General features: G+C 53.1%; 1 protein-coding gene across 1 annotated transcript in view; it reads left to right on the top strand.

The window, feature by feature from the left end:
• The window catches only part of ALDH1L1 (aldehyde dehydrogenase 1 family member L1), an 84855-nt gene that overhangs the window by 67851 nt on the left and 5004 nt on the right, over positions 1-12000 (top strand). Inside the window, exons 17-20 of the mRNA XM_007985522.3 lie at positions 2594-2687; positions 6077-6176; positions 7785-7883; positions 10541-10706. Coding sequence (XP_007983713.2) covers positions 2594-2687; positions 6077-6176; positions 7785-7883; positions 10541-10706 — 459 coding nt within the window. The remainder of the gene's footprint in view (positions 1-2593; positions 2688-6076; positions 6177-7784; positions 7884-10540; positions 10707-12000) is intronic.

Below are 12000 nucleotides of genomic sequence, written 5' to 3'. Positions count from 1 at the left end.
CAGCCCCCACTACTAATAGCCAGCATCAGAGGGGTATGTTTGTTACCGTCAATGACCTACATTGACACCTCATTATCCCCCAAAGTCCATAGCTTAGGGGTCACGCTTGGGTTGTACATTCTATGGGTTTTGACAACTGTGTAATGCCTTACATCTACCATTAGAGTATAACACAGAGTAGTCTCACTGCCCTAAGAATATTCTGTGCTATATCTTTTATGTCTTCCTCTCTCTAATCCCTGGCAACCACTGGTCTTTTTCTTGTCTCCACCGTTATGCCTTTTCCAGAATGTCATGTAATTGCAATCATATGCAGACTTTTCATTTGGCTTCTTTCACTTAGTGATATGCATTTGAGGTTATTCCATGACTTCTTGTGACTTAATAGCTCATTTCTTTTTAGCACTGAATAATATCCCTTGTCTGATTCACATCAGTTATTTATCCATCCACTTTCTGAAAGACATCTTGGTTGCTTCCAAGCTTTGGCAATTCTGAATAAAGCTGCTGTAAACATGCGTGTGCAGGTTTTGGTGTGGACATAAGTTTTCAGCTCCTTTGGGTAAATACCAAGGAGCACAGTTGCTGAATCATATAGTAAGAGTGCATTTGGTTTTTAAACTGACTGCCAAACTGTCTTCCCAAGTGGCTGTGCCATTTTGCGTTCCCACAGCAATGACTGAGAGTTCCTGTTGCTCCACATCCATGCCAGCATCTGGCGTCATCGGTGTTCTGGATTCTGGTTGTTTAGTAACTGTTCAGTGGTATCTCATTGCTGTTTTAGTTTTTTATTCTCTAATGACAAATGACATTGAGCACTGTTTCATGTGCTTACTTGCCATCTGTCTATCTTCTTTGGTGATGTGTTTATTTCTGTCTTTTGCCCAGTTTTTAGTGGTTGTTTTCTTATTGTTGAGTTTTGAGAGTTCTTTGTATATTTGGACATCAGTTCTTTAGCAGATATATATTTTGCAAATGTATTCTCCCCAAAACAGTGATTTAATGGGGAGTGGTGGAATGGAGTTAGTATCAAAATCACTGGTAGAGCTTTAACTGTGTATAGAGGGAGGATACAAGGGTCTTATTCCAAACCTGCCAAACTGGAACCTTCACAGGTGTGCCTGGGCATGTGAATTTTACAAGCCTGGAGGCAGGGGAGTGGTGGAAGATGAAGGGACTGGATAGGTGCAGGAGTTCTGGACTGAGTGAGTCATGGGATGGGGAAGGGAGGTGTCAAGAATGACTCTTGGGTTCTTGGCTTGAACCAGCTGGCTGCAAGGAGAAGTTGTTTACTGAAATGGAGAACCCTGGAGGAAGAGCAGGTCTAGGGGAATGATTAAGAGTTCAGTTTCAAATCTGTTGAATTTGAGAAGCCAGAAGACATCGAAGTGCAGATGCCACGCAGGCAGAGGAGTAACCAATGGATCTGGATCCCAGAGGAGCTTGACTGGAGAGGCTGATTTGGGGGGGTGACGTACCTGAGATGGCCCTTGGAAGCCTGTGAGATCAGCTGAGCACACAGTGTAAACTGAGGAGAGAAGAGGGCCTGGGACGGAGCCAGAGGTGCTGGATATTTTAAGGTTAGGTGAGCAAAGGAGATGGAAAAAGAGCCATCAGAGAAGTAAGAGGTGAATTAGGAGGGTGCGGTGTCAGTAGCCAAATCAAGAGAGTGACTTAAGTGGGGAGCTACGCTGAGTCTGGGAGGAGGCAGCATCCGGGAGCCCACTCTGAAGTCTCATTAAGATGGAGACCTGAGGGACAGAAAGGACTTAGCCAGGTTGGGGACAGGATTTGTGCTGGGCGTGGCTCAGAGTGGGGGCTGGGGGCATGGGACAGGGCAGGAATCACGGCATTCCCTGGGAGGAACGGCAGGTGGCAAGGCCTCTGTGGCTGGCTCACTGGAGGGCGGGTGTTTTAGAGTCTGTGATGCTCAGGATGCCACACCCCTCAGGGACCTGGTCAGGCATCCTTGGGTCTCTGTTTGAGCCCCTACAAGAGCTGAAGGCTTGGTGCCCTCACCTTGGGGTCTGCGTGATGGTGGAAAACCATGTGGGGAGTGGGTTGGTTTGCTTGGGCTACCATGTCAAAGCCCCGCAGACCAGGGCTTCAGAAACAGACGGTTATCATCCCTCAGTTCTGGAGGCTGTAAGTCCAAGATCAGGGTGTCAGCAGCGTCAGCTTCTCCTGCAGCCTCTCTCCTGGGCTTGCAGACGGCTCTCCTCTCCACTCCCTATGTCCTCGCATGGTCATTGCCCAAATCCCCTCTTCTTAGAAGGACACCAGTCAGATTGAATTAGAGTCCATGCCAATGACCTCATTTTACCTTAATCACCTACGTAAAGGTCACGTCTCCAAACACAGCCCCATTCAGAGGTACAGGGTGAGAGTTTCAGCATTTGAATTTTAGGGGACACAGTTCAGCCCCTAATAGGGAGTGAGGCTCCACGAGCCCCAGGCACCATGGGGATCAAGCATGCAGGGAGCATTTTGAGGACCCCAGACTCCCAGTGGACCTGTGCAGGCCTGGAGGTGGGCTCCTGCCTCCCCAGCACCAGGGGAACCGCCCTGATTCCCCCCTCCCTCCCACCCACAGGCTCCCTGATCGGCCAGAGACTTTCAGACCATCCTGACGTGAGGAAAATTGGGTTCACAGGCTCCACAGAGGTGGGCAAGCACATCATGAAAAGGTGCGTGGCTGGTGGTGGGGCAGAGGAGGGGCTGCTGCAGGCTACGCCTGGGACATGGCAGTGCTGTCCCAGGAGCTGTGTCCTGCTTCTCAAGCTCCAGGGCGCAGCCACTTCCGCGGCCCTGCTGGGCTCTATGCAAATGCTAAAGAGGCATCTGCCTTTCTGACAAAGCCCTGGGAGGCCTGGACGGAGACCTGCGGAGCACTGTCAGACCAGCAAGGGACTGGATTGAGAGGTGCTGAGAGTGTAAAACACACAAGGATTTCAAGAACTGAGCACCCACAAAAAACTGAAATAGCTCATTAATAGGATGTTTTTTGTTTGTTTGTTTTCTGAGACAGGTCTTGCTCTGTCACCCATGGTGGAGTGCAGTGGCACCATCATAGCTCGCTGCAGCCTTGACTTCCTGGGCTCAAGTGATGCTCCCACCTCAGCCTGCCAAGTAGCTGGGACTACAGGCACGCACCACCAAGCCCAGCTAATTTTTCGTGTTTTTCATAGAGACAGGGTCTCACTGTGTTGCCCAGACTGGTCTCAAACTCCTGGGCTCAAGCAATCCACCTGACTTGGCCTCCCATCTCAGTGCTGGGATGACAGGCGTGAGCCACTGTGCTCTGCCTTCATTAAGTTTTTATATTGCTTTCAAGTTGAAATGATAATATTCTTGATTAGTTGGGTTAAATAAAATATAATAAAATATTTTATTATTATATATTAATATAAAAGAAACCTGTTTCTTTTCAGGTTTTTTTTTTTTTCAATGGAGTCTCACTGTGTCACCCAGGCTGGAGTGTAGTGTCATGATCATGGCTCACTGCAGCCTCTGCCTCCCTGGCTTATGCAATCCTCCCACCTTAGCCTCCCGAGTAGCTAGGACTATAGACACATGCCACCACACCTGGATACGTTTTTTTATTTTTTGTAGAGCTGGGGTTTTGCTATGTTGCCCAGCCTGGTCTCAAGCTCCTTTAATGTGGCTACCATCAAAAAAAGTCCCATCACCTATTTGGCTAGCATTTGAAGCTTTCATTCTATTTCTATGGACAGAAGTGATCTAGGTCAATTCACGTCTTCATTCTTGGACTTTGGCTTCAAACTGACTGGTGTCATCTCCCAGGCTCTGTCATTAAACCACAATATGACCTGGGTCACACCCATGCCTTGGGTCCCCCACCAGTTCCATTACAGCAGTTTGACAGTGCAGGAGTTCTCGTCTCCATCACCGACAAGCTGGGAGAGCCAGCCAGGGCCAGACCACAGGATAGCAGCTGGAGCCCTGACTGACACTGGAGCCTGCCCCAGCCCTGACACTGAACTTTTGGCGGTGGGTTTTGGCACCTGCACTTTGAGTGATGTGGGTAGGGGAATGGGGTAACTGCAAGTAGTCACAACAGGTTTGCCTCTCCTGATTCAAAAGCTAGCTGGTCTCTTCCTCTGAGGTGTGTAGGTTGTAGTCACATCTGGGCACAGGTGAGTCAAGTCCAGGGTGAGGGCTCAGGAAATGTCAGCTCTGAGCACTCCAGAGCTGGACAGAGGGTTTGGGTGGCAAGATATGTTGATTTGCCTCACCGTGGTAACCATTGTACCATTGATATGTAGTTCATGATGTCATGCTGTAGCCGAGTGTGTGGTGGAACATGCCTATAGTCCCAGCTACTCGGGAGGCTGAGGTGGGAGGAGCCTGGGATGTGGAAGCTGTAATGAGGCAAGATCATGCACTGCACTCCAGCCTGGGCAACAAAGACAGCCTGGCTCAAAAATAATAATAATAATAATAATAATAATAATAATAATAATAATAAATTAAATAGAACAGAACAAAAAACAAAACTACCTCAATTTGAGCATTTTATATAAAAAAATAAATACTAGGCTGGGCATGGTGGCTCACGCTGGAATCCCAGCACTTTGGGAGGCAAGGCCAGCAGATCACTTGAGGCCAGGAGTTTGAGACCACCCTGGCCAACATGGTGAAACCCCATCTCTACAAAGCAAACATACAAACAAACAAAAAATAGCCAGGTGTGGTGGCACATGCCCCTATATTCCCAGCTACTCGAGAAGCTGAGGCAGGAGAATCACTTGAACCCGGAAGGTGGAGGTTACAGTAAGCCGAGATCACACCACTGCACTCCAGCCTGGGCAACAGAGTGTGACTCTATCTCAAAGTGGGGGGCAGGGAAGCTGGGTGCTATGGCTCATGCCAGTAATCCCAGCATTTTGGGAGGCCGAGGCGGGCAGATCACCTGAGGTCAGGAGTTCAAGACCAGCCTAACCAACATGGTGAAACCCCATCTCTACTAAAAATACAAAAATTAGCCGGGTGTGGTGGCACGTGCCTGTAATCCCAGCTACTCAGTAGGCCGAGGTAGAAGAATTTCTTGAACCCAGGAGGCGGAGGTTGCAGTGAGACGAGACCATGCCTTTGCACCCTAGCTGGGGCGACAAGAGTGAGACTCCATCTAAAAATAAAAAATAAATAATATAATAAAAAACTAAAAAAGCCATCATGCTATGAACCTCAAATACATACAGTAAAATTTATTTCAAAAAAAAAAAGAAGAGCAAAGCAGAGCTCTGAGCAGCTTCCTGCCCCAGCATCCCTGGTTCTGCTGCTTTCTTCTTCCCAGACTGCCATGTCACCCGGACCTGCAGCTCAGATGGGGGCCATCTCCCTGGGTTGCTCCTGCAGAGGAGGCCTCTCCTCCCCAGTGGAGTCTCCTACCTGCCGGCTGTTAACTGAGTGTCCGGCTGAGGACAGCATCCCCGCAGTGCATTTCTTGCCCACTGATGTGATGTGTTCATGACTCCCAGCCTCTCTGTTTGCTCTGCTGCTAATACAGGGAGGTGCCACAGCCTCTGGGCCCCTGCAGCTGTACCAGCTGATGCTGCTGTTTTGTAATCCTTAATTTGTGCAGCACCAGCTGCGTACAGACACTGCATTTGGCACTGGGGCTGTAGTATGACCCAGACAGATGCGTGCCTGCCCCGGCCAGGCTCATGCTCTGCAGATGGGGTCAGAGGTCAACATGCAATAGAGCAAAGGGCAGCAGATGGGGTGCGCGGGCAGGCTGTGGTTTTATACAGGTCGATCAGGGAGGCACCCCAGAGAAGGGAACACAGGCCTGCAGGAAACAAGGTGTGGAGCATGCAGCAGGAAGGGCAGTCCAGGGGGCAGCGGGGCACAGGCCCGGTATATACGGGCCAGGAAAGAAAGGAAGGTGGCTGTGTGAAGCCACAAGGGGCAGGGGGAGTGGGGAGGCACTGGCTGGGTCTTGCTTCTTGCAACAAAGCATGCTTTGAGCCTGCCCAGGTCCCTGCCACCTGGGGGCCCAATGCCCCTACCTGCTCTGGAGGGACCGGCCCCACCAGCCCTCTGTTCCTTGCAGCTGTGCCATAAGTAACGTGAAGAAGGTGTCCTTGGAACTGGGCGGGAAGTCACCCCTCATCATCTTTGCTGACTGTGACCTCAACAAGGCTGTGCAGATGGTGAGGGCCGCGCCTGGAGGGGGTAGGGACAGCAAGTGGGGACGGGGACCCTGGAGCTCAGGAGGCTCTGTCTCTGATTCCACAGCCACACTCACACGTGTAGCCCTGGTGGAGTCCATGGTGTCACCACAAGCATAGCATGGCAGGCAGCAGACTTAGTGAAGAAAGACGTGTGCCCTCCAAACATACTTCTCAAGAAGTTTCATAACTGCCAGGATAGCTGAGATCAACTGCCTATAACATATGTGTGTGTGTGTATTACATATCAATATGAAATCAGGAAACACACACCACAGCTCCATCTGTTCTGAAATAAGCATGGCACCCTTTTCTGTCTGGTGAGAGGGCAAATCAGATGTGTTGATCTGCTTCACTATGGTAACCATTTTACCATCTATATGTAGTCCATAACTTCATGCTGTAAACCTCAAATATACACAATAAAATGTGTATTTTTAAGATAAAAGAGCAAAGCAGAACTCTGAGCACTTGGGCCCAGCCCTGCTGACAGTGACGCTCTCTGCCGGTGGCCGTGGCTGCACGTGCCTGGCTCCACCACTGACCTGCTGGGCAGCCTTGAGCAAGTTACCTAACCTCTCTGGCGTCTGTGCTCCCACCTGTGGGTAGGGACCATGGTGATACCCACCTCCTGGGTGGCTGCAGAATGAATATGTCTGAAGGGCTTCGATTAGTGGCAAGTGCCACGTAAGACACATGTGTTGGTCCTTGTTCTTACCGTTAGTATTGTTGTTGCCTTGGTCCTGTCCTCACTCCTGTGGGAGCAAACCAGTAAGGCCACATTCTGCCAGGTCCCCAAATATGTCCCCGGCCCTAAGTTCCACTGTGCCGTGGAGGACGGCCTGACACCCTAGCATGGGTGTGAAAGGGAGTCCAACCTTATTTGGTAGAGAAACTGAGGGAGGCAAGGGCCTCGTTCACGTGCCCAGGTGAACCCATCAGCCCTGGGATCTAGCCAGGCTTGACCATGGCTCTCCGTCCTCCCCTGGGTCTCCCACAGCAGGCAAGTTTGAAAAAGCAGGCTGCCTGCGGCCTCTGAGGGCCTTTGTTGTGAACTCCTGCTGGAAGTTCCCTGGGCCAGGGCTGCCCCACCCCTCACCCACCCCCATCAGGGCTGCCTGCCTGTGTCTCACCCTCTGCCCTGTCACCTGCCACCTGCTCCGTGCTTGCACACACGGCTGGCATCTCTCCTGTCAGCTCCGAGAATGTAGACTCTGAAACAGGAGTCGGCACCTCCTGCGCCACCCAGCGAGCCCACCCAGGGTGCAGGAGGGTCTCAGGCAGGCCGAGGCTCACTCCCACTTGGTCCCCATGCTCTGCAGTGTGGATGGTGGCCTTGTCCTCCAGTGGTGGGAGTTGGGGCGTGGTGTCTCTCTGTCGCTGCATGGGCCTCAGCGTCTTCACTTCCCACACCATTACCTCTCACCTCTCCTCTTGAGGTGACTGAGGATTGAGTGCGGCCCACAGGAGGAGGTTAGGACACACGGGTGCCTCCCTTCCCAGTGAGAAAGGGCAGCTGCGCCCTGGCAGAGCAGGGGGCTGGTGTCTCAGGAGGAGCAGTGACCTGGTGTTCTTGTCCATTCTCTGAAGGGGATGAGCTCTGTTTTCTTCAACAAAGGAGAGAACTGCATTGCAGCAGGCCGGCTGTTTGTGGAGGACTCCATTCATGATGAGTTCGTGCAGAGGGTGGTAAGTCCTGCCCCAGGGTCTGTGGGCTGCTGGTTCACCGGGACAGCAGCCTGGCTGGAGGGGGTTGGAGGAGGGGAGACAGGGCAGGCGTCAAGTGAGGCTGGGCTCCTCCTAGAGGACACTGCCCACGGGGGTCAGGGAACTCACAGCGGGAGCTGTGCTGAGTCTTCACTGGATTTTATTATTTTGCCAAGAAATAGCAGACCTGTAGCTCAAATTGACATCACCAAAAAGGGCCCGTCTTGGCTTGGCTCCCTAGAAGTGGAGCCTGGGGCAAGAATTCGGTGCATGTGGTTTACTCAGAGTGGACTCTTAGGTGAGGCCTGGAAGGAGAAGGGACCAGGGGAGGACCAGACAGAATGGAGCAAGGGCCTGGTCTCTGGTCAGCCTGGGTCTGACCGTGGACAGGGGCCCTGGAGCACAAATCCCCCTACATAGGCATGCCCCTGGGGCCAAGTGGCCAGGCTGCGGGGCCCTGTGGCAGGTAGGCTTGGCTGTGGGCTGCCAGTAGGGGCCAGCAGCTCCCATCAGGTTCCGCAGCCACCTTGCATGGCCTTGGGGATCTGGTGGGCACAGGACAGTGTCTTCCACCAGATTTATCCACTCACTCAGCCACACCTGGAAGAGCAGGCTTGATTCTGGCCTCGGACAGATGGGTGGTCCTGAGTCCCCTTGGGAGGTTTGTGATGCCTGGCTTCTCGGTTCCTTGGCGGTTTGGCGTCATTCTCTCCAAGGAGCTCGGATATGGTGGGGAGTATGGGGCTGGCGGCACCAGCATTGCCTTCTCACCACTTGGAGCCAGAGCAGGACATGACTCCTTCCTCACCACCTCTGTTAGAAAACACTGTGGGGTTGTCATGAGCCAGGCCCCAGCCATCCTTCATCCAGGCCATGATACCGGGTGAAGCAAGCTGAGGTTGGTTTAGCTTCCGCGAAGGGCCCCCCGCCCCGCCCCAGGTTGTGGAGAGCAGCATCTGATCCCAGCAGGTAGCGGCAGGGATGCGGGAGAGACAACCAGCAACCTCCACACATGGTTTCAGACAGATGGTGCCTGAGAAGCCAGGGAAAAAGAGGGCCCGTGAGCGGAGGGGTGAGGGAGGGGTCCCTGGAGAGCTGGCGCCGGACCCAGGGTGGTGGCTCAGAGTCCAGAAGGAGTGGGAAAAGGAAGGACTTTCTGGGAGGGGCTGGAAAAGCTTTTGCCATATAACAAGCCTCAACACAGAGTGGTTGGAAATGACAGCCCTGCCCTCAGCTCATGATTCTGTGGGCAGCAGTGGCAGTCTAGGCTGGGGTTCGCTGGGGCTCACGTGGGTTTGTCAGAGCTTGCCCAAGCATCTGCAGTGAGGCTCGGGGGCAGCAGGGCAGCAGGCAGCTTCGTGGGACAGCTGTCCTTGCCCTAGGGGCCTGTATTCTGCAGCATGCGCTGGGGCATGTTCATGTGGACAGTGGCAGGACTCCTGAGAGTGACAGCACAAGCTGAGAGGCTTCTTGAAATGCACGAAACATTGCTTCCATGCATTGTGCTGCCGAAGCAAGTCACAGGCTGGCCCAGATTTAAGGGGTGAGGAAACGGACTCTACCACGTGATGGGAGGCACAAGCTCATCTTCCGTAGTTAGGGAGCTGGCCTGCCTGGCCAAGCGAGGCCCATTGCCGTGATGGGCCCGGCACAGGAATAGCAGGACCAGCATACAGACCCAGGGACTACTGGAGATAAAGTGGCAGTCATGGGTGGAGTGTGGCTGCGGGGACATAGAGCTGTGCACACAAGGTCCTGTCTGGGGGTCTTAAGGGAGTCATGAGACTTCCACAGTCGGGTGACTGCAAGGGCCATTGTCCCAGGGATAATTCTCAGGACAGTCACAATCCCAAATAAAGGAAGTGAGGCCAGTGTTCAGGAGGCTCAGTAGGCTGCTTGTCCTTTGTATCCAAGAGAGATTGGGGCGCGGTTTGGGTCTCCAGGACAGGAGCAGAGAATGAGGAACAAAAGCAACTGGGCTTGGCTACAGGATGGAGACAGGACAGTCAGAGGCACTCAGTGGGCCCTGGTGGGAAGGGCAGAGGGGTGTCCCGGGTGCTCGAGTCACACCTGTGTCTGATTAGGGCTGACCGGGGGTGCAGAGTTTGCAAGATGTGAGATGCCCTGGCCTTGGAGGAGAAGAGTCAGCAGACTAGAGCCTTGGGCCCCTCCCCTCCACTTAATTTCTTTCCCACTTTAGCACCGGGACTATTGCAGCAGGGCTGGTGTATCCCACCCACCCCCCATCCTGGAGTCCCCCAGACAAACAGTTCTTTCAGCTTCTTGATCCATGAGGCTGGTGCAGGACCAGAATCAGATACATGTTGTACTGAGCCCCATCTCCTCAACGAGTCAAATACGCCAGCCTCTCTCCTCACCCACACTCCTGTGTACCTCCATTCCCAGCCCATCTATTGCTGGGCTCCTGTCTCCTTGGAGACTTCTGTCCCTCTGCGCATAGGAGCCATCTGGGATTTCAGACTGGAAGGTGGATTTAGAGTCAGAATTCGGAAAGCCCTGAGGCTAGAATAGAGTGTGAACTTTCCTCAGGGGTCAGCTATGAGAGCTGAGTCAGGTGAGGATCATTGTCAGAAACTGCGGCAGAACAAGCCACGCCTGACTTGGAGGACTTTCTGCAGGTACAGGAGGTGCGGAAGATGAAGGTGGGCAACCCGCTGGACAGGGATACTGACCACGGGCCACAGAATCACCATGCCCACCTGATGAAGCTGATGGAGTACTGCCAGCACGGCATGAAGGAAGGGGCCACACTGGTCTGCGGTGGGAATCAAATCCCTCGGCCAGGTGAGTCACAGTGTGCCAGGCCCGCTTGGGTCAATTGAGGCAGCAGGCCCCGTGGCCTCTGGTTCCCTGTCCAGCTGAACTGGAGACAGCTGAAGGCCAGGTACCTGCACAGTCAGGCTGCAGCCCCATCTGGGACGTGGGATGGACTGGGCCTTGGCTACTTGGGCACCAGCCAGACCCGGGAATGGGACGAGCATTATTCAGTGCTGGTTTAGTCAGTATTGAACTGGACTCTGACTTGCCCTTACTGTCACCACAGCCTTGAGAGTCTCTCCCCGACAGATTTCAAGAGACTAGATTTTATGATTTTCCTTCTACTTCACTGGCTGTTAACCTCTCAGCTGTTGCTCCACCTGTCCCCTCAATGCAGGTGCATCCCTGCCTATCCTTAGCTTGGAGCACATCTCATGGGGGACAGTTTGCCTGCAGGATCTCTCCCCTGCTCAGACCCTACCAGACACAGGCCTCCAGGCTCCACCCCACCCAGAGTTCCTCACCGCATAGCTAGCAGCACTGGACACTTCCACCTGGATGTTCCCCAGGCCCTTCAAACTCAATGGTCATTGCAATGTCCCAGCCAGAGTTGAGCCCAGACACACACACCTGCTGCTCCAGGACCCTCTGTCTGATCGAGTCATCAGGCCAGAAGTGCAGCAGCCACAGGGATGGACTGTTGATGCTACTGCCGAGGGACAGGTGCCATGACTGTCTTCCTCACCCCTAGCTCCTTTGTGCCTAGACCAGGCCTTGCACAGAGTAGGTGCTCAATTAATCTGATAGCATGAAGGAGGAAAGGGAAGAAGGAATCCCTGACTTTTCTCTTTCTGTGATCCCCATTTAAATTATTTGCCTGATTCTGTAAAATCTGAGAATTGTCCCACTCTGGACCTCCTCTGCCTCCTGACCCTTGTGCGGGCTCCCTGCATCTTGCCTTGCTCGGTGTCACAGCAGCCTCCCAAGTGGCCTTGTGAGCCTGCTGATCCTTTACTCACACAGTTGCCAGGGTCTGGTGACCTCTCCTCCGTTAAGACTTCGTAGCAGTGACCCAACCTCCTACAGTGCAAGTTCAGACTCCTTGACCTTACAGCCAGAGTCCTTCATGATCTGTGCCTGACTTGCCCTTGACCTGTACTGCAGCCGCATTTCATTCTCTCCAGAGGTTTCTCGTGCTTTCCTGGGCTCTATGCATTTGCTGCTGCTCGACTTAGCGGAGGCTTTCGAGTGTCCCCACCTGGAGAGCTCCTGCTTCTTTAGCTCACAGGACATCCAAACCCAGGCATGCCCATGTCACAGG

This window comes from Chlorocebus sabaeus, chromosome 22, assembly GCF_047675955.1.
Source record: "Chlorocebus sabaeus isolate Y175 chromosome 22, mChlSab1.0.hap1, whole genome shotgun sequence".
NCBI classification, from domain to species: Eukaryota; Metazoa; Chordata; class Mammalia; order Primates; family Cercopithecidae; genus Chlorocebus; species Chlorocebus sabaeus.
The sequence above is the reverse complement of the archived record's forward strand: the minus strand, read 5'-3'. Positions and strand labels throughout refer to the sequence as shown.